Raw genomic sequence first — 23,307 nt, 5'->3', positions numbered from 1 at the left:
AAAGCTCTTAGCTCTAGGGCTAGAAGGGACCTCAGGCTTTTTTAGTTCAATCCCCTCTTAACAGGGAGAAATTGAAGCCCAGGAAAAATTACTTACCCAAAGTCACCCAGTAGCTCCTAGCTCTAGAGTTCCAGGGACCTCTAAGGAGTTCTACTTAAATCCCCTCTTTTTACAGAGAAGGAAACAGACTCAGGGAAAATTACTTGCTCAAAGTAACACAAAATCTCCTAGATCTAGAGTTACAAGGGACCCCGGAGACTGTAGTTCAATCCCGTTTTCACAGAGGTGGAAACTGAGACACAGGAAAAATGACTTGCCCAAAGTTCAACCCCCTTTTTTACAGAGAAAGAAACTGAGCCATAATTAAAATAGCTTGCTTAAAGTCACACAAAAGCTCCTAGCTCTAAAGCTATAAGGGATCTCTAAGACCTTTTAATTCAATCCCCTCTTTTTATAGAAAAGGAAACAGGCCCAGGAAAAATTACCCAAAGTCACCCAGTAGGCTCCTAGCTGTAGAGCAACAATGGACCTCTGAGGCCTTTCAGTGCAATACCTTCCTTTTTACAGAGGAGGAAACTGAGACACTGGAAAAAATGACTCGTCCAAAGTTCAATCCCCTCTTTGTACAGAGAAAAAAAGTGAGTCATAGGAAACTTAACTTGCCCAAAGTCACACAAAAGCTCCTAGCCCTAGAACTAGAAGTGACCTCTGGGAACTTTTAGTTCAATCCCCTCTTTTTACAGAAGAGAAAACTGACACAGGAAAAATGACCTGCCCAAGATCACAAAATCCCTTAGCTCCAGAGGTAGAAGAGACCTCTAATTCCTTTTACTTCAGTCCCCTCTTTTTCCAGAGAATGGAACTGAGTCACAGGAAAAATACTTACCCAAAGTCACACAAAAGCTCCCAACTCTAAAGCTACAAGGGACCTCTGAGGCCTTTTAAAGCAATACCTTCCTTTTACACAGGAGGAAACTGAGACACAGGAAAAACAATTCCACAGGGTTCAATCCCCTCTTTTTACAGAGAAAGAAACTGAAGCACAGGAAAATTGACTTACAAAAAGTCACACAAAATCTCCTAGCCCTAAAGCTAGAAAGGACCTATGGGGCCTTTTAGTTCAATCTCCTCTTTTTACAGAGAAGGAAAGTGAGACAAAATGACAACGTGACTAGCAAAGGGGTAGAGAGTCTTGGTGCTGGTTCCTATCAAGCAGGGACACTTAAGGGACTCCGGAGATCCGTGACCCTGAAGGGGGAACAAAGGGAACACCCTGTGCTTTCCACTCCCTCATCCCTAGGTACGGGCAGCCCTTGGCTCGTGGCTTCTGGGCCGGGCGGCCCGCGTGCCAGGCTGAGTTGGCACACCAAGAGTTAAGGATCCGAGGACTCCTTGCTGCCCGCCCGGGTCCCTCCAGCCCGGGTCTGGGAGGCTTGATGTCATCTTCAGCAAATCACAGGCCGGGACGAGCAGCAGCATCAGCAGCCTCGGCAGCAAAGGCCAGTCTTGGTGCCCGTTTCAGTGGGAGGCGGCATGGTCTAGTGGTAAGAGAGCTGGCTTCTCGAGCCAGTAGGACTCGAAGTTCTAATCCCGCTCTTCCACTGCCTGCCATGTGGCCTTGAGCAAGCTGCTTGACCTCCCGGGTGCTCTTTTTTTGCCCCCCAGAGGCCCTCCCACCTGCTACAGTCCGGCACCTGCCAAAGACTTTTTAGTTCAATCCCCTCTTTTTACAGAGAAAACAACTGAGTCACAGGAAAAAATAGTTACTCAAAATCACACAAAAGCTCCTGGCACACAAAAGGGACCTCTGAGGCCTTTTAGAGCAATATCTTTTTTCAGAGGAGGAAACTGAGACACTGGAAAAATGATTCCCCAGTGTTCAATCCCTTCTTTTTATAGAGAAAGAAACTGAACCATAAGAAAAATGACAGACAAAAATCACACAAAAACTCCTAGTCCTAAAGCTAGAAAGGACTTAGGGGGTCTTTTAGTTCAATCTCCTCTTTTTACAGAGAAGGAAACTGAGACACAGGAAAAATACTTGCCCAAAGTCACACAAAAGCTCCTAGCTCCAGAACTAGAAGAGACCTCTAATTCCTTTTAGCTCAGTTCCCTCTTTTTTCAGAAAAAGGAACAGAGTCACAGGAAAAGGTACTTACACAGTCACACAAAAGCTCCTAGCTCTAGAGTTCAAAGGGACCTCTGAGGAGTTTCAGTTCAATCCCCTTTTTTAAAAAGTAAATAAATAAATTGAGGTTCAGGAACAATTACTTACACAAAGTCAGCCAGAAGCTCCCTAGCCCCAAAGCTACAAGGGAAATTTTCGTTCAATCACATCTTCTTTTACAAAAAAATTAAAAGAAAGAAAAAATGAAATGAAGGCAAAGGAAAAATTACTTACCCCAAGTCACACAGAGGATCCTAGTTCTTGAGTTCAAAGGGATCTCCAAGCAGTTCTAGTTCAATCCCCTCTTTTTACAAAGAAGGAAACTGAGGCACAGGAAAAATTACTGAGGCTATTTAGTTTAACCCCCTCTCTTTACTGAAGAGAAAGTGAGACACAGGAAAAATTACTTGTCCAAGGTCAAATAAAAGCTCTTGGTTCCAGAGCTAGAAGGGACCTCTGAGGTCTTTTAGTTCAGTCCCCTCTTTTTACAGAGAAAGGAACTGAGTCACAGGAAAAATTACTTCCCTAAAGTCACCCAAAAGCTCCCAGCTCTAGAGCTAGAAAGGATGTCTCAGACCTTTTATATCAATCCCCTCTTTTTGCATAGAAACAAATTGAAACATAGGAAAAATTACTTGCCCAAAGACACACAAAGCTAGCTCAAGAGCTAGAAGGGACCTCTGAGGCCTTTTAGTTCAATCCTCTCTTTTTACAAAGAAGGAAACTGAGGCACAGTGACTTCCCCAAAGTCACACAAAAGCTCTTAGCTCTAGGGCTAAGAAGGGACCTCTCGGGCCTTTTAGTTCAATTCTCTCTTTTAACAGGGGGAGAAATTGAGGCCCAGGAAAAAGTACTTACTGTAAGAGATCTTTAAATGGGCGGCCACAGTGCAGCAGGTTTGAGTGGCCTGGAAGTAATTTTCTGTGACTGGGGACTGGCCCATGCGTGGGATCCTGGGCATATCAAGATGGTTTCTTAACGGGAGAAAGCCCCCTCACTGGTTGGCTGTGTGTGAGACCTCACAGACCCTCTTCAAGCCCACTGTGGGCAGCAAGTCGCTCTCTTTATCCTGGGGGAGCCGAGCCGAGTGGATGGATAGCCAAGAGAGGTAAGGAGCTTGATAGTGAACACGTGGGTCTTCAGACCAGGTGTTCCCTAGGGAGTTAACAAGTCAGGGCATCGTGTGAGCAGGTATAATAAAGGCTTTAAGTTTGCACGTGGCTGTTCTTGAGCGTGCTACCGGTTAGAAAACTACCATTCAAGAAATCGTGGCCAGAGGCCTCTGAAGGCCTCAGAGGAGGCGAGTTGGTAGAATCAGTTGACCCTGCAAAGGTCAGCGGCCAGAGGTACCCTGATGCCTTGGGAATTAGGAGAGACTGGTAATAGTAAATGCAATGATAGCATGTTACAACTTACCCCAATGTCACACAAAAGCTCCTAACTCTAGAGTTACAATGGACCTCTCAGGCCTTTTAGTTCAATCCTCTCTTTTAATAGGGAGAAATTGAGGCCCAGGAAAAATTACTTACATTAAGTCGCCCATTAGCTCCTAGCTCTAGAGCTACAATGGACCTCTGAGGACTTTTAATTCAATCTCCTTTTTTACCAGAGAAAGAAACTGAGACACAGGAAACATGACTTTCCCAAAGTCACACAAAAGCTCTTAGCTCTAGGGCTAGAAGGGACCTCTGAAGCCATCTTGGTCAGGAACTCCTAACCCTTTGGGGGCATGGACCCCTTGGGCAGTCTGTCTGGAGAAGGAATACACAATTGGAGGATGTGAAACTTCAGTTCAGGGTTGTTGAAAATAAAGGATATTTTCCCCATCAAGATTTGTGGACCCCCTGCCATCTGAGCCTGGGCTCCTTACCAATAGATCCCAGGTTAAGAGCCCCTGCTCTATCCAACCCCCCTCATTTTGCAGAAGAAGTGAGTCCCAGAGAGGGGGACATGCTGGGCCAAGGGCACATATAGGCTCCTGGGGCTCGAAGGGACCTCAGGGACCATGGAGGCCCATTTCCCCCTTTAATAATAAGGATATGATTGCCCGGTGAATTATACGATGTGCCCGGTGGTCCCAAAAGGAGTCCCCTCCGATGGGCTGAGAGCCAGAGCCCATCAGAAAAAGGAGAGTTTCTGTTTTTGGCAGGTGCCGGACTGTGGCAGGTGGGAGGGCCCCTGGGGGGCAAAAAAAGAGCACCCGGGAGGTCAAGCAGCTTGCTCAAGGCCACATGGCAGGCAGTGGAAGAGCGGGATTAGAACTTCAAGTCCTACTGGCTCGAGAAGCCAGCTCTCTTACCACTAGACCATGCCGCCTCCCACTGAAACGGGCACCAAGACTGGCCTTTGCTGCCGAGGCTGCTGATGCTGCTGCTCATCCCGGCCTGTGATTTGCTGAAGATGACATCAAGCCTCCCAGACCCGGGCTGGAGGGACCCGGGCGGGCAGCAAGGAGTCCTCGGATCCTTAACTCTTGGTGTGCCAACGCAGCCTGTCACACGGGCCACCCGGCCCAGAAGCCCCGGAGGGCCACGAGCCAAGGGCTGCCCGTACCTAGGGATGAGGGAGTGGAAAGCACAGGGTGTTCCCTTTGTTCCCCCTTCAGGGTCACGGATCTCCGGAGTCCCTTAAGTGTCCCTGCTTGATAGGAACCAGCACCAAGACTCTCTACCCCTTTGCTAGTCACGTTATCATTTTGGACACCAGCTCTTTTGCTCCCCAATGTAACATACATCGTCTCTCGTGAAAGCTTTCCTACAAGACCTAGTGTTTCTATACCATGCTAAGATTGCCAAAATGCTTTCACACTTGACTCATTTTTTATTTATTTGTTAACTCATTTATACCCATGGACCAAATGTCCCCTTGAGTCACTACAAGAAACCAACATGGCAGGGGATTCTGCAAAGGTATTCCAACTTTGACCCTACTTCCATTAACTCTGATAGTTCTGAAATGTCCAAGGCAAAACTCCAGGTTGCACAATCCAAGCAGCCCAGCTTCCCCCTCCCATCCCTCTGCCCTTGTTGTATTGAATGAAATACATGTTAACAGTCAGAAGATAATATGGGAATCTTTATATTTTATTTAGGAAGATAAGGAGTCATATAAACACCATTTATTACCCAGTTATTAATGTCTGGCCACAATAATGTTGGAATTGAAATGTTTCCAGCAAATACAACGTGGAACTGGATTCTCAGACCTCAATCAACTTTGCCGGACATCTTCCTTTTCGGGTTCCAGAATGCCTTTCTCCGAGTGAATTCTGATTATAGGGGAACCCTTAGGTTTACAACCAGTAATTGAAGAGTTCCCCATACACATATCATATAAAGGAAGGATCCTTCAAATGACCTAATATTTGTGACACAATCTCTTACATGGGAAGAGATCAGTTTGCTCCTTTTATATGTAAACAGAATTGGCAGTTGGGAGGGGGGAAAAACCTCTCAAAAAACCATCCCCACGTAGCCAGATTCCAGGCCTTCAGAAATGGGTTTGTTTCACTCGTTTTGTTACTAGGTATTACTTAAAGCTAAAAAAAAAAAGGGATTTCAATATTCCCAGTCAACAAATTCTTAAAAGTCCATTTATGTAAACAACCTTAAAAGGTGAGAATACATGCAACCAGCAAGTGTTAATGAGCTCAAGGTAATTTTTTCCTTAGTGCCTTTGCCCAGTGGTTGAGGCATTTTTTTCTACCTTGTATTGTGTGCAGACTTTAACAACACCTTTTTCCGGTATTCTCGGTTATATTCTTTAAAAATCAAAAACCAGGACACTAAGAAAATGGTAATTTATATAATGGATCAAAAAAGTGGCAGGAGCCATGCAATCACTGGAGTTCAAAGCCAGTCAATTCTAGCATTATGTCAACTCAGAAGTGATTTCTTTTCTCAAGGCCCATTTCCTCATTCTTAAACCCAAATTTATGATTGTCTAAATTCAACCTTGACTGGATCCCTTTCCCTTTCTGTTCCTGTGAAATGATGGAGGTGGTAAGAGATGACCTCGGCAGTCCTTCCCATCTGGAAACCTATGATCCTCAGACTCAAGGTCCCTCTCAGCCTGAAAATCCTGTCATTCAAAGTAAATTACCATGAAAAAAAAATCAGAATCACACTTGGTTTTAAAAGCGCAAAAAACAGAAACGTGCTAATATGGTTTTTTTTTTATTATATTTTATTTTTTTTTCAATTAACAAGCAATGTTATCTCCTTCCCCTCCCACCCCAACCAAAGAATAACAAAAAATTCCTGTAACAAATATGCATAGTCAAGCAAAACAAATGTCCATATGAAGCCCAAAAATATTGTGACAGTAGGGTCAATGTCCCTTACAAGTTCCCCAACCTAGGATTCTTTAACAGAAGATTTAATACAGTTCTACTACTTCACAGGGAACCAGCAGGAACACATGTGAACGTGTTTCATAACGCTATTATCAACCAGAAGTTAACTTTTACAATTTCACTTGCTCCATTGGGGGGAAGGTATGATGGAATGGAAAGAGGCTGGACTTGAAGTCAGGATAAATCTGGGTCCAAATCCCTTAGAGGAATTTCACTAGCTGTGGCTCTGGGCACGTCATTTCTCTCTGAGCCTCGGTTTCCCCATTGAAAAAAACGAGAGGGTTGGATTCATTGGCCTCTGAGACCTCTTCCAAGCTCAAAACCCGATTGGCTGATCAACACCCTTTTCTGACAGCACCGTGGTCGGAAGGGCTTGGAAATCATAGACCTCAGGTTAAGGAACACATGTAAGCAAATCTGTAATGGCCAAGATTATGCAAGGCCTAAGACAGGTAGGTATACTTCCTCGGCCAAGTAGGCCATTTCTACTTATGCAAATTTGCTCCTTCCTCACCGACCAAGTCCTTTGGCTATTTCAGGATTGTGGAGTTCCTCCACCATGGGTCGAAAGGATAAAGTGACAGACCTAAAGCTTCGGGTGCCTCAGCACAAAAGAAGGGGATATTTAATAAATCCTTAAAAGAATGGGGAAAAACTCAAGAACTTACTATGTACAAAGCACTTGTTGATTGACAATTCATGGGATTTTTATAACTGGTAAACTTATTCATTCTTTTTACTGACGTGAACCTTTGTAAGACATCGAGTTAACAATTTATTAGAAATAGCCATAAGAAAGGTGCTGCAAATACATTCTGGTTTTTCCATCAGCACCCAGAGGTCACTTTTTTTCCTACCTGAGAAACTTGAGACGTGCAAAGCAAACTAAAAACACGCTGACCCTATGGCGCTAAAGCTTTCAGCATCTTTCATAAAGAGTCACCATTATGACTGTCACATATTTAAGAGGTCAAACAGAAAAGCTAACATGGTGGTAATTCATTAGTGCAAGAGGCAGAAGGTTGAGCAATTTATTAACACTACACAGAAGCTTTCCTAAACCACCACCAAGATGAAAAGATAGCAAGAGAATCAACTGACAGTATTCTTAAGTGTCACGCCTCACTTTTGTGGAGCCATCGGATTTCTAAAGCACAGAACATCATAAAGTGAACCTTGTTTTGGTTTTTCTCTCTGCACATTCTAAATAGTTGACCTCAAACATAAGATAGAGGGAAGAGGAAGGAGCAGAATGGAGCAAGTACACAAACACAAAACCAGTATTTTTACTTCTGTCTGGGCCCCACAAGTGCTTACAAATGGGGGGGGGGGGTATAAAAGAATGGGGGGGGAGGGAGGAAATGCTACAAATGAATACCTTAGCACCAATTCCATGATATCAAATCACTAGGCAAAAAGCCAAGGACTTCATGGGTGGGGTTTCATTGGAATGCCCTCCAACACAGCAGATCACTTCTCCGTAACTTGAGAGAAGTAGGAGAGAGTCGCCAATCTGGGGGCTCAAGAGTTGACTTAAGTGACTAGCCCTTGGTCATACAGCTAGTAAGGGGCAGAGGCCATATTTGAACCACCCAAGCTTTCCAGATTTCAGGTCCAGCATTTTTATCTTATCTTATCCTTTGTTGTGCTACACCTAGACTAAACTCCTTTTATACATATGCTACATTCAGAAAGAATGTAAGCTCTTCATTTCTGTCTGTATATCTAACACCAATACTCTGAAGCACATGGCCCAGCTTAAAAAATGTTTGTTGTTTGATTGCTATGGCAATTAAAGTTTCATTTCAGAAGCATTCAGTAGCAAATCTTTTTATACCCATAAACTTTGTATAGAAAAATACTCTGAACCAGATGACCAAAGAAACAACATATTATCACAATAAATGTAGCTGTTACAATCTCTTTAGCGCAACTGTACAAAAGATTGTAAATAAAAGCAGAAGCCAAAGAGGGTAGGTTTTCGACACTAATTCACACAAAGTCCCTTGACAAAAGACAAGCTGTATGAACTTTCCAAGGTATTATGAAAAATAGTAACTCCGTCTGAATGTTAGCAGTCATTCCTGAGCCTAGGAGAACATGGAAAGGCACTCGATACACAGGAGGGATTTGAAAATTTGACAACAGATCACATCCAGTTTGCTGAGTCATTCAACAAAAAGCCAAATTGTACACGAAGAGCAGCACATTTTTCTCATCACAATCTTATTCAACAACACGATAAGCGCGTACGTACATCACAACATATTCTCGGTTGAGTCCTTGTTGAGTCACATAGCTATACATTTAAATATTTTAAGCCACCACCATGTGGTTCTTAATGCAGAAAAGTTGGGGTATTTGGTAGTTTTGAAGGATGAGGTACCGGACATCAAACAGGCCGCTCAAGAGAAGAGGATCCGTCTCCATTTCCACCACCCATCTCCCCGTCGATCCCCAGAGAAGGCCCGGCCCAAGAGTCGGTCAAATTTTGGGGTTCAACCAGTTCAGGCTACTAGGGGGAAAGATGGGATCCTCGTACGCTTCAATTTAACCAATTTAGCAGATATTTCTTAAGCCCCCGCCACGTATGAGGCTTCATACATGAGGCTACTGAAATGAGGCAGACCTTGCTCTTAGGGAGCATGCAGCAAAATTGGCTAGGGGGATTTTATACACGGGAACACAATCTAATTGGCTGGGGTGGGAGGTCAAAGCACACAGAAATCTTACTGGGTGGATAGGATGGGAGCACATATACACAATCTCGTTGGCTAGAGGGGGAGCACTTTTAGAGAAATAATTATAATACAAGACAGAATATAGAAATTCAGGAATGTGCTCATAGAAATCCAGAAGAATTTTCAATCAGGCCTGTTTTAAAAAAAGCCAAATTTTTCAAACCTGGCTTGCTATGACTTCTGAGCATCAAATAGCATTTATGCTTCAGGTTGTCTCTGATCTAGTCTCTAGCCTCTGTAAAATAAATGGTCTCTGACCATTTATTTTCAATTGTTTAAGCCAAGTATGATTTTGTAGGAATTATTTTTATCTCCTATGTCTGGAGTACCCAACTTCAATATATCATGTATATGCTGCAAAATTCTTAAAGTCATAACTATATAATTCTGGGGAAGGGTTCAGCTTTAAAGCAGCACCAAACATGTAATGCAATAAAAAAGTTCCCATTTTCAGCCTACAGATCCAAAAAATCTTAACATGTTTCCATCTAGAAAACCTCACCAAGGACTCAGACCAGGTCATGTTTTTCCATGACACCTCAGGATAACAAATGAGGAGGCCTTTAAAAAGCAAAGCCTGGGACACTGAATGATTTTTACAAACAGATTTCATTCTCGACTCTAAGCAAAACAAGTATACAAACTCACAAAGTATTTTGCTCTTCTTACTCTTTCACTTCTCTGAGTCTTCCCCTCAATTTCTCAAAACAGCATTCGAGCTGCCCTTAGACCTCAGAATGGCTGAGTCTTCAGCCAGATTCAGGTCATCTAGGATCCAGTTGCTTAGTTGCCAACTTCAATGCAATTTTGTTACCTGCCTTCACATTAAGACATGTTGCAAGCAGCAGATGCTACTGCCAGGTCCTTGGAGCTCTGTTGTCCCATTTAAACCTCCAAGCACATTAGTCTTCCTCCCTAGGAACTTAGTCCTTTGGTCTGATGTACTCCCCCCCCAAGACTCTATTTTTGTGTTTGAGATGTTTCTGAACATGTCATCTCTTCCCTGGGTCCGAACACTTAGCAGGTGGCACCCAGGAAAAATTGGAAGAAGTGGAAATGAAATGAATTGTCACATTCTTCTTCCATATGTTGTCCCCAAAGGAATGGTCAATTGATGACTGTGTGTTTATTCTCTTCCGGTACCTGTCCATAAAATGTTCAAAATCATTTTTTCAAAATCACAATTCAAAGTGTGATTCTAGCTCTTTCTCTTTTTCATTTGACCATTCTCTGCCAAGAAGAAACACAAAAAGGTACCAGACGTTTTTAAGCTCTAGTTCTTAACCTGGGGTCCACAAATAGATTTTACGGAGTCCATGAACTTGGAGGAGGGGGAAAAAAATCACATCTTGATTTTCCCTAATTTCTAAATGAAATTTAGCATTTCTTTTCAATTATGAAAAAAAAAAAGTTAATGGGTTTCACCAGACTGCTATCAAATGGCTCCAAGACACAAAAAAAGGCTAAGAACTCTGCCATATGCAAAGATTACGTTTCTTGATGCATAAATCATTTTTGATCACGCTTCTTGATACATAAATCATTTTTGACCAAATGGAAGAAAACAGGAAAAGATCCCCAAAATTCACAGCTGTTGTTTTGAGAAGAACAAAAAATAATGTGGTAAGGACACTTCCCTACTCTGCAAAGTTATATTTGCACTTTGTCGGATACTCTATCGAAGGTTCAATTAAACTATTGGACTGCTCACTCTTAGCTAGCAGTGATCTGCAAGTACATCTTAGAACTATCCCCAAGCCTTACTAATATATCGGCTTTCATCACAATAAATGAGCTATACTAGATGAAGGGTTAAACTGGTCACAACTAAAACTTTTAAGTGACATCTTGCCATCTAGCTGATGAATTCCTAAGATCTTGCTTTGTGTTTTTTTTTCTCTTCTCAAGTCATTTACCCTTATGAAAAAAATGGGTGACTGAGCCCAGCGGCTCTCAAAAATTCTTCGGTTTAAAGAATGAAGATTTCTTTTCGGAATCATTTTCAGAGGAAAGAAGATCCGGACTGTCACAACTGGTGGGACAACTACTGGAATTTGAGGTTCCTTCTTTCAGTTTAACACATCTGTTAGAGGCTCCTATGTCTTGATCAAATTTCAGCTCCCAAGGATTATCTGGAGCCTCACAAAAATCCTTGAGTAGGGGGATGGTAATGCTTTGTGAAGATGAAAATTTCATCTTGGGTTCCATCAATTTCTTCTCAGGTTTTCTGATAGGCCATAAGTTGAAGTGATCTGGTCCAAGGAGGTCTCCATAAAAACTGTCTCCTACGAGTGATTTTCCCTTCATTTTTCGGGCGTTTTTCTCAATACCATTGGTTGCAAATTCATCTTTGGGCCTTGAGTATTTTAATTCATTCATGGACCTCTCTACTTTTTTCTTGAGCTTGGATCTGAAGGGCTTTGACAAGCCACTAGACTTTGGGCACATGCCACACTGGCTACATCTGTTTTCTCGGTCAAAGGCGATAATTTCATCATAATTGTCTGATCTCTCCTTCACCTTCACCAAGTTGTCTGTATTTGGAAAAGGGCTTTGAGGCCCACTGTCTTCACTCAGTGTTTCGTTAAAGCAATCAGAATTACTGCTGATCTCTTCTAAAAAGTCTGCTACCTCGTAAGTAGCGCTAGTAAGTGTGATTTGAGAACTCTTTCTCTTAGGCCGATACTTGGGATCTTTATTGGAGCTAACATAGGAATTCTGCCACTGATATGGTTTTTCATCCACATCAAATGCAAAATCTTCAATTTCACTGCTCGACTCTACGCAACGGCGTTTAAGTGCCTTCGTGAATCCTTCAGCACAGCTTGCGTCTGTAGCCTCTCTTGGTCTGGGCCCTGACTCCTGATGGGCAAACTTCCACTGCTGATCATCCTCTGGAGCCCAACTGATCTTCTGCCCATTTTGCATGCTGTTACTGTCTGACTGGTTCAAATTGATATTTAGCTCTGTTCCAATGTCACGGACCTCTCTTTGCCACCGAAATTTGCTTAAGGTATTCTTTGGGTCTTCATAAAAACGGGCATATTCTGAAGGTTGGTAGTAATTTAACAGGTAGTAAATAAATTCCTCAGTTTCGTAGATTTTCTCTTTTCTGTTACGTTTTTCTTTATAGACTTTAGGGTTAGAGGATGTATTCCATACCCGCCAATCTTCTTCATCATCTTCTTCTGTTTTAACAAACTGCATTACCTGGCTCGGGTCTTGTTTGATTGTGATCTGTAAAGAGTTTGAGGGAGTGACAAAACTGTGCTTGCCTACTTCAGATAAATGATCGGTGTCTTCTTCACTTGGGTCACTTAGAACCATTTTCCCCATTAGAAGGGAAGGAGATTCAAAGAGTTCATTCCTCTTCGTGGTTTGGGGGAATAGAGTATTTATATTCGGAATAGACTTCTTTTCTAACATTCTCTTCTTTGTCTCTTGGAACAGGGAATTTAGAGGGTTTGTGTTTTCTCTCTTCATTGTCTTCACCTCAGATTCCAGAATGTACACTTCTTCAGTTTTAGGGTTCTCCATCTTCTGACTGTTAACTTTTCCACTTTCCTTCGAATTAAAATGCTTTAAAAACAAACAAAAAAACCTCAGATGAAAACACAGCAAAAAAAGGTCTCAAATACAGTTTTAATTTCTTTTCATTGAGCTATCATTAATACCACAGGAGCAAGCCACGCAGTTAACAAGATTACATTAGAGAGCTAGAAGACAAAGAGTTGTCCTCTGTTACGTGCTACTTTCTCTAGGTTCCTGTTTGGTCTTGTTCGCAGGGCTCTGCAAGACATGAACTGGTGCATCCCAGTCCCCTTCTATCTCCTGTCACAGCTCATGGAGAAGATAAAAAGTGGGAAGTGGACATCAGCTAGCTTCTTGTTGAATAAGAGGGAGAGGGGGAGGGTAGGAGGGAGAGCCTATTAACAGTCTCTCAACTGCCAGTGAACTTATCCTTTGCTCCTAGTGACATCTAACACTCATCAGGAGCAACCACTTATTATCAGAGCTCTGACTACATTAGGCTCTGTAGATTATAGAGCCAATAAATAATGTTAACAAGACTTAAGTACTACAAGATTAAAGAGCTAGATACTTGGTACCTAAAAGAGAATTAATTACTCCTTGGCTATCATAAAGAAAGATGAAATCAAAGGTCATTTCAACTTTGTCAGAAAATATCTATGTCTGAGACTAGAGCCTATCAGTTGAGGAATGGCTGAACAAATGGTGTATAGTAATAGAATTAAATGTTATTGCATTGGAAGAAATGGCAAATGTGCAGAATTCCAGGAAACACAGGGAAGGTTTACATGGTGTGATGTGCAGAAGAATCATGTACACATTAACCACAGCAATGCAAATAAGGCTAAAAGTCAGCTAAATTCAGACTAATTGCAGCGAAGACCAATCTTGGTCCTAGATAGCAAATGCCACTTATACTTTCCCCATCTCTATAGAGAGCTGGCATGGCATGCCATATATTCTGTCAAATGTGGTTAATTGTTTTTCTTTTTTAAACAGGGAAGAATTCAAGGAGGTATATCAGAAAATGACTGGCATGAAAACAAGGCATCAATAAAAACATTTTTAAACATTTTAAATGTTTTTTTAATAATGTTTTGACCTTGAATTTCCCTATCTGCAACCCCCCCCCCCACTGGTAAGTAGGCTCCAGACTGCAAATATAAATGGAATTCTTAAGAGGTGTTTTAGTGCAGTGGAAAGAGCACAAATTGTAACTGGGAGACCTTAGTTCAAATCCTGGACCTTCCACAAAATAGATGTGGAACCCTAGACAAGTCACTTCATCTATCCGAGCCTCAGTTTCCTCGTCTATACGATGAGGATAATAACTACTACACTACTTGCCATAGGCCTGCTATGGGCCATTGCCCTGTAAACCTCTGGGTTCTAGATAGTGGCAGTAGCACTAATTAGCAGCGCTAATGGTAATATCATCTGCTCTTGGGTAAGTCCCTCCCCTCCTTTGGCTCTCAGTTTCCTCCTCTGTAAAATCTGAAAGAATCCAGGTTGTGCTTATTTAATGTCAGAATGATTAAATATGCATAATTATTACTAATAACAGCTAGACTTTATGTGGGCTCATTAAGGTGTGCAAAGTACTTTTACAAATGTTATTTCATGTGCTCCTCAGAACAATCCTAGGAGATGGATGCTATTATTTATGGATGAGGAAACTGAGGCAGACAGAAGTAAAATGACTTTGCCTAGTGTCACACAGCTAATAAGTATCTGAGGCAGGATTCAAACTTAGGACTTCCTAACTCTAAGTCAGGCCCCCTATCCTAGCTGCTACTCAACCATATCTGGGATCTCTGAATGTCTTTCAAAGTCCATTGTTAGAAAGAAAAAAAAACATAAATGGAACTTTGTAAAACAAACAGCTATATAGCAGGCAAAAGGTCAGTCTGATAAATGGAAACAGAGGCTCCATATCTGAACTCTTCACAGACTATAGTGTTGTTTCTCTTCTCTAGTACTAGGAGCAATGAGTGGAAACCCTAAGAAACTCTTCTTGATGGGAGACCTCAGAAGATGCTGGGAGGGAAGATTATTTTCCATTTTAAATAAATGCAGAGTCTCACCCCATATTCCAGTTATGGTTTACATGAATTGAGTTGTTAATAGCAGCTTAAAGAAAGCTTCACTGAATTCAGCATGGTCTTCAAATGGATCCTATTTGGAAGAGACCACCCAAGTTCAGTAAAAAGGGGTATCCCTTTTAGCACAAGGGCTTGCTGCCAAATCTAAAGAGGGACTGTGAAATAATTCCACTCAGCAGCAACCTTAGCAGTAGAAGGGTCCCTTCATGCCTCAAGACCAGCAAATACTCTCTTCCCCCCTCCCCCACTCATCATGGGAACCAGAATTAGGTACCTGAGTTTTAGCCTTCTTTTTGGGGCGCTTCTCCTCCTTTAGTTTCTGCTTCTGTTCTTTCCGTTTGAGCTTGCTTTTCCTCTTCTTTTCTCGAAGCTTTTTCTCATCATCTTTTCGTTTCCTAGGTAACGATTAAGATGAACAAGCCACAGGGTATTTCTCTAAGGGCTGGAACTGAGATATCTGGCATCAACAGACTATACTAACCAAGAAATGTCAGGTCCTGGCACTCTCAGACTAGGATGAAGAATGTACACATGGAGGGATTTGTAGGGGGCTCTCAAAGCTTCATTCTCAAGAAATCCCTTTAAATCGTTCATGGAGGAAGCTATGCAATCACATCTGCTCATCTTTAGCTGCTTCTAATATTCAAATTCTCTTTCCTCACTGCGTTTACATGTTCCTTTTCATTGATGCTTGTGAAAATATCTCTAGAAAAGAGGTTCTTAATTTGAGATCTGTAAGTTTGTTTTTTAAAAATATTTTGATCTCTCTATTTCAACATAATTGGCTTCCTTTGTAATTCCATATGTTTTAGTTTATGCATTTAAAATTGTGAGGCTTTATCAGACTGCCCAAATGAGTCTGTGACCTCCCCAAAGGTACAGAATCCCTGCTCCAGAGAGTACTGGGGGAGAAGTGATTCCTATTCTTTGGAATAGCCATTTTACAAGCCCTTTGAGTTAGATACAAGATCCTCAGACCAAATTGAATGTCATATGGTTTTTTACCAATGGAAATGGCAAGAAAGCAGATTACATTAACCTTTGGCATTTGCTACTGCATTGTAAGGATCACTGGGCCTTCCCATCTTCAACTGAACCCTTCTATATGTGTTGCCTTCCCTATTAGAATGTGAGATCTTGGGGCAGCTAGGTGATACATTGGATAGAGCTCCAGCCCTGAAGTCAGGCGGACCTGAGTTCAAATCTGGTCTCAGACACTTAACACTTCCTACCTGTGTGATGCTGGGCAAGTCACTTAACCCCAATTGCCTCAGCAAAAAAAAAAATTAAAAATTAAAAAAAAAGAACATGAGATCCTTCACACCAGGGACTATCTAGTTGTTTTCTATTCCTATCCCCCAGCACACAGCACAGTACTTGGGCAAGAGCAAGCAGTCACTGTCGTTCATTCATTCTTTAACACCAAAGTTTTCCAGCAGCTCTACCTATGACCAATAGCTTGCCCAGCAAAATCAATAGTTTCTCCAACTAGATCAGCTCTTGTCCCTAACCCTCTTTTCAGGTAGGAGAGCTAGTCCTGAACAGTGCCACAGTGCTCCTTACTGTTATCTGTAACAGCAGAGAACTGATGGCCTGGAGGTCCATAAAAGACATCCATTTTCCGACATGGCCAATGTATGGATCTGCTTTACTTGACCATTTTTATTTGTTACAAGGAAATGCTATCTGGGGGAGGAGAGGGGACAGTGATGGCAAAAAAAGAAGAAGATCAAATCAATAAGATGTTTTTAAAAATACACAAAAGAAGGGAACATCAACCAGAATGATAGCATTGGAATCACTAGCTTAGATTTAATATATACTTTAAGATAAATTACTTGGAATAGAGAGTCATAGATTCATATATGATCCTCTTTATATATGAACTGTTCATGGTTGCTAAGTTGATAATAATGAAAAAGGAAATTTGTTTTCAAAAAAGTTATTTAGGAGACTTTTTTGGGATATGGTCAATGCAGGAATTTGTTTTTGTTTGACTCTACATCTTTGTGGCAGGGAAAAAATAGTTTATTTGTGCCTCACAAAGGAGCCATAGCACTTTCTAGTTAAGCACTACCTCAAACATTTTTTAAAATTTCATGAGACAAAATCACATTCCCATAGAGCAAAACTGTTTTTATAAATAGTCTTTTTTTTCTATGCATGTTGTATATACTCCTGCGTGTTGATACTGTCTCCCCGATAGAATACAATGCTCGGGGAGCATAGGAAAGGCTTCTGTCTTTGTATTCCCCACATTTGGAAGAGTAATGGACACATAGTAGGTACTTAATGAATGCTTACTGATTGAGTGGGGAAAAAAAAGGGAAAACTATAGAAAGAGAAAAATGAAGAAAAATCTTTATTATCCTTGATGAACAAGGAAATACACTCAACACATCAAGAATTTAAGGGTCACTGACGTTTCTTTAGCATTCAGTCAAAAGAGAATCCCAAGAGAAGTCTTTTGAAAAATCTGTCCAAACATTACTGTTTCTGTTCAAGTTCTTTTGACAAATTGAACTCACCTGGGGCATTATAGTCAACTAACTGACTGAGACAAAGTGTTTAAAACAGAAACCTATGCAAAAATGGTGTGATATGTAAAAGGAAAATGATCTTCTAGCCCCCTCTTTCCTGCAGGCAAGGCCCTCTGCAATCCAACTCTTATGCCAGGCCTGAAGTTTACGTGGATTTTTTAAAAACTTAAGATACCATCAAAGGTTCAGTTTGCTAGTCCCCTCCCCTTCAAAAGCAGAAAATAAGTTACAAGTATTGAAAGAACCTAGAGAATGAGAATGAGTCCTTAGTCCCAAATAGGGTACAAATAGAAGAACCTACTGGCCTAGAATGTCATGAGTCTGCCTGCTTCAGTCATCCAAAAATTAAGCCTGATTTTGCTCAAGACTCCAAAAAGATAGACCAACAATGTGACCAAGGCCTTGTTCAAAAGCCAGGCAAACTATGCTTAGTTGGAAACACCTCTGGGCTGATCTTGAAGCTTCTTGTCTTGACTAGGTTTCTGGCAATATTTCTCTAAAATATCTTCATTTTGCAGTGACCCAAGGTGACTCATTATCCCATTAGGAAAAATAAGTAGAAAACAAAGAAGGAAGAAATGGCAAGAAATTGTTGTAAAAGACTGAAAGAGATCAAGGGAGAAGGCATAAAGAGGTGAAAGAGTCTGATTCTATTCATATAAATCATGGGAGAATAGATTTTCAGATTTCTGATATTTCAGACCTTCCTGACATGCTGTTGGGGAAAACCAATTCCCCTTCCTAAGGAACCTGGGTCCATGTGAAAAATACTGATAGGTTCAAAAAAGGAGAAAGGTTCTTGAACACCAAAAAAGTACCCCAGACAACAAAAATGATCCCACACAGAGGTGGCCAATAAGTCAATACTTGTGGGCCTTATTGGGTCAACCTAACTCTAGCTGCCATTTGCCCAGCAAAAATCTTTCCCAGACCTATGGTAAACTTAGGTGAGTAAATCACTCAATAAGCATTTATTAAGCACTTACTATATATGCCAGATGCCATACAAAGCTCTGGAGATACAAAAAAGGTAAAAACACTGTGAGCTCCTTGTTCCCAAGAAACAATCTAATGAAGAACATATATAAAAAATGAACATGCAAGATCTATACAGTGTAAATGGTAGGTGACCTCAGAGGGAAGGCACTAACTAGCAGTGAAGGGACCTCTGATATTAGTTAACCTCATCCTCCCTATAATTCTAGGCCTCTCAAGTTCTGCCATCATGACTAACATTCTGCACTTCCACACTCTGTCTTCGAAATCTCTGGATAACTGAATGAATTTGTTTGGCTTGACTATTTGTTATAAGGGAGAGTTTTTAAGTGTGTGAAAATGGGAGGGGAAGTGACAGAGATACAAAAAAGAAACAATGTCAATAAAACACTTTAAAATATACAGAAGAAAGCAGAAAGAAGATCAGAAGCTTCAGAGGGAAATAGAGCAATGGTGGTATCGTTGGGTGAAAATTTGTTTATACATACATATGTTTGTACATATTTGTATAAAAACACACACATATGTATTTTTTAAGAAAAACATATGATACTCATTGTTTCATTTACAATCCTCTTTTTCTGTTCTTCATCTACATGAAAATGTTCTTACTTGATGTCTGAGTTCATAATTTAAAAAAAAACAACAGGAAATTTGTGAAAGGGAACCTCTGGCCACATTCATTTTCATTTCACGCCAACACAAATGGAACAACCAAGATGGAGACTTCCTGCATGAAACAAACAAACCAAGCAGGTACAGTCTTTGGTTGTGTTTTTAAGCTTGGGCCAATATTGGCCCCGGCTTGTTCGACTCCTAACAATCAGGGCCCTTACAATCAAAGCCTGCTGCATGGATTTCACCCTGAAGTTGATAAAAAAAAAAAAAGTTAAACTCACCTTTCTGCCTCTTCTCGCTTCTTTTCTCTTTTTCTCTCCTGTTCCAGCTCTTGCAATTTTAATCTTTCCTGGTTTCTCTTCCTTATAGCTCCTTCGCTGAAGTGTTGGGTTGTATCAAACATAACCTGTCCAAAAAGAAGATGAAGGTTCAGTAAAAGGCCAAGTTCACTGACTTGGAGAAACCAAGGATTTGCCGAGTCTGGCTAGCCATCCACGAAAACCAAACCCAAGGGCTCATAGTCAGTTGAAGAAATCCCTCATTATCCTGGCTTATTCCCACTCCAACAGTATCTAGCGGCTTCTCTGAACAAGAGGCCAGAATTTCCTCCAGCCATAATGTTGGAGAACAGGCCTTGTCTCATGAGTCATTAGATGTTCATTTGCACATTTCCATGTTAGTTAAGGGAGGTAATTTCAAGTGCCCTTCTTGGGGCACACTTGTACAAGTTGTCTACATATCACCTTACTTACTACTTATCAAGATGAGCTCCATTAAGGGTTTTTAGTATTCCTACAGTCAAAAGTTACCAACTATAAGGTATAAAACTGCCAGCCACAAAACCCGGGGTATTAAATCTCTAAACTCAAAATATGGGGAATAAACAAGATAAAACTGAAAATCCTATCCTCAGCAAGACAAATCTTACTTCAGAGGTATTGTTGAGATGTAATTTGAATTAGATTTATGACTTCAATAGGGCTCTGGAATATACTTTATTCGAAAGGAATAACATAGATAAAAAATGTAGAATGGAAAAACAGCACATGGGGGTATAAGAAGATATATTTATGCAAAGAAATCCAGGAATCAGAAAAGGAAATCATGACAGGGAACATTCGGGAAAAGAGCAATAGAGGCAGAAACAAGAAGTGACATTATCATCAGAATATACTTCAGACCACCTAGGCAGAAAAAGTCAATAGATGAGTTCAGGAAACAAATCACAAGACTGGCCCTGAGGCATGAGAGAAGAATTCTGTTATCTAGATATAGCTTTCTCTCTACTAAAAACGAAAAAGGTCATAACTTCTTTACTTACCTTAACAGTAATTTCATCCTTCAAAAGGTAGAAGAACCAATAAAAGAAATTTTTACTCCCACTTGCAAAGGAGAACTGACTATGGGGGTAAAAATGATGGGAGCCTAGTGGGGAGATGACCACCTATAAAATTTATGCTAGAGAGGAGAACTGGGAATAGTGTGTACCTTAGATTGGGGAGAATACATTTTAATGGTTTTGAGGAAAAAATAAGAGGGGATCCCATGCCCTGAAATTCTACCACCCAAAGAAGTCCAAGAGGGACTGGAAACTCCCAAGAAAGAAGTCCTAAGGACATGACAAGCAATAATTTCAGTGAAGAAGAAAGAAAATGTTTAAAGATGTGAATGCACATGGGCTTCACCAACCCAGCTGACTGTTCAACGTCAAACAGAGAAGACGAAAGCAGGGGCACACAAGATGGAAGCCAGGATGCACATAACAGAAGATGAATGACAACACCTGGCACATCCCTGTATGATGAGAATTAAGGCTATCAGAACAAGCCAACAATGATAAGGAAAGCTAAGGATGACAAAAATGAATTTTAGAGCAATAGAAGAGAAAATTAGAAGAGATGAAATGGAAGTAAAGGGATATAAGATAGAATTTAGTTATACTTACTGAGTTCAAGTCACACGAGACCCAGATGAATTCGTACTCGAGCTGATGAAAGACCTGGTGGAAGTGATTGCTAAACTGCTTTAACTAAGCTTTGAAATAATATGGAGAACAAGATGGTGGCTCCAGGACAAGAGAAAAGCAAATATTATCCCAGTTTTCAAAAACGGAAAGAGAATGGCGCCTACAAAGGGAATTTGCATTCATTTTTCTGGCTAAATTCTACATCATGATCAGTGCCCATTTAGGTAAGGAAGCAGTCAGAGATCACAAAGAAATGGTTGCTTCCCCAAGAACAGATCATGCCAAAGGAACTTCTTTTCCTTTTTTTTGACAAGGTTACCTAACTATCTTCCAGTTTTTCTCTCCTTTCTCGGTGGAATTGGGCTAAGACTCTAAATGCCAGTCTCTTATTTCCCCAAAGCCAAAGCTCCTATGATTTTCCTCATAGTTTCTGTCAAGTCCTAATCTCTCAAATTTGGAAGTTTCTTAGCTTCAGAAATGTCCTTCAATGAAAACTAGCTCCATTAAAATTCAACTCAGAGATGTCCAAAAAAAAAAAAAAAACCTAGCTCCATTAAAATCCACATCAGAGATGTAAAAAAAAAAAAAAAAAAAACAAAAAAAAACAAAAAAAAAAAAAACAAAAAAAAACCTAAACCAAACCAAAATCAAAGACTTCCTAACTATGGTATAGAGAGTGAGAGACAATATAGCAAAGAAAACTGACTCTTAGATTGACAGGACTTGGATTCAAATCCTACCTCTAAATACTACCTCTGTGACCTCAGGCACAAGTTGCTTAACTTCTTCAGGCCTCTGTTTCCCCTCTGTAAAATGAGGGGCTTGTAACTAGATTGTCTCTAAGGACTCTTCCAGATGTATGAACCTATCAATAATCAACTTGGGAGTTTGTACTCATCATTGGCATCAAGATACCAATATCCTGGGAAAAAACCCACATGCCCTGTCTTCGTCTTCCTATCCACTTCTAATAACCATCTCTTCAAACACTAGCTGATGGCATGCCTGGTAACAGAAGAAGAAAAGAAGACTTCCAAAAAGAAGATTTCTCTCTAAAAGACTTCAATGTCATGACAACCGAGATCCACATGCTAGTTGTCATGTGGATGCCTAATGGGACCAGAGGCACAAGGTTGGTCTGGATGTTTTCATTTCGGCTCTGTCCCATCTGTAAATCCCAGCCAGGCCTGTTACCTTTATGTTGCAGGCCAGGGCTTTCCCATCTTCCCCCTTAAGCATCAGCTTCATTCCCCTCAAGGATTCCATGGCTTTGACAAAATCAGCATACTCCTGATACTGGATGAAAGCTTCAAAAGTCTGAAGGCTGCCTAATGTACAATGTTTGAAGGTGCCACTGGCCATCACTTCTCGGTAAGGATCAAGCATGGGAATGTCAATGTTCTTTATTTTCCCAAAACTTTCAAACACTACCCTGAGGATCTCTTCACATGGTTTTTCCCCAGTGGAACCCTTGGATGCAAACCATTTGCAGGGCAACCCCTGAAAGTAAATGGAATCAAGACTCTCATTAAAGTTTTGGTTAAGAAGCTCATCACTTTCTGCCTTGTTTTTCTTGCAAGCCAATTCCCAGTCTTGCTGGGATGGGAAGTCTGGCCAGGCATCTGTGGCCACTACTTTCAAGCCGTTCTTCAAGCCGTTCAACCTAATGATCTTTCCATGCAGTTTCGCCTTTAGGATCTGAACTAGACTTCTGGTCTCTGCCTCGCCCTCAAACCGAATGAAGTCCTTGGTGCTTTTTGAGAGTCGAACAGTGCTAAACTGATCTGGGCAAATAAGATTCTTCAGATGGTCTAGTATCTCCCAGTTGGAAAATGATCTAGTATATGTGAGATCTTCGGGCAGCATCACATTGATGGTCAGTCTGGCTATAGGCTTCAGATACAGGTGCTGAGCTGCACACAGCTCCATGGCCTCTGAGTTATCGTAAACTATGCTGACAGTCATTGTGTCCTCAATGCTCCTTAAGGAGAAAAAAGATAAAATGATGTTAACACAAACAGGGAAATCAAGATCGAGTTTTGGACACCTCCCACTAGCACTGGCATATCAAAATGCCAGTCAAAATAAGTGTCTAGAATTAAAATTAGACCCTGACTGATTTGGGCTGAAACCCTAGGATTCCCAAAAGATCTTCGGCTTGGAAAAGGGCTAAGGACTGGACTCTGTAACTGAAGTGGTCTAGGAAAATCTCAAATGAGGAAAGTCTTTTTACCAATGAGGGTCAGCGCCTGCACAGCAACTCACAGTCTTAGACAGCTACTAGGATGCCCT

General features: G+C 41.1%; 1 protein-coding gene across 1 annotated transcript; it reads right to left on the bottom strand.

The window, feature by feature from the left end:
- Window positions 1–6,318: 6,318 nt before the first annotated feature.
- On the bottom strand, window positions 6,319–22,995 carry LOC127543034 (A-kinase anchor protein 17B-like). Its single transcript, XM_051968997.1, has 4 exons — window positions 22,210–22,995; window positions 19,331–19,455; window positions 15,170–15,290; window positions 6,319–12,841 (listed from the first exon to the last, which is right to left on the bottom strand). The coding sequence occupies exons 1-4, from the start codon at window positions 22,978–22,980 to the stop codon at window positions 11,216–11,218; spliced, it is 2,643 nt and encodes an 880-aa protein (XP_051824957.1). The 5' UTR covers window positions 22,981–22,995; the 3' UTR covers window positions 6,319–11,215.
- Between the last annotated feature and the right edge of the window lie 312 nt (window positions 22,996–23,307).

This window comes from Antechinus flavipes, chromosome X (genome assembly GCF_016432865.1).
Source record: "Antechinus flavipes isolate AdamAnt ecotype Samford, QLD, Australia chromosome X, AdamAnt_v2, whole genome shotgun sequence".
Taxonomy (NCBI): Eukaryota; Metazoa; Chordata; class Mammalia; order Dasyuromorphia; family Dasyuridae; genus Antechinus; species Antechinus flavipes.
This window is presented reverse-complemented; position numbering and strand designations above follow the sequence as displayed.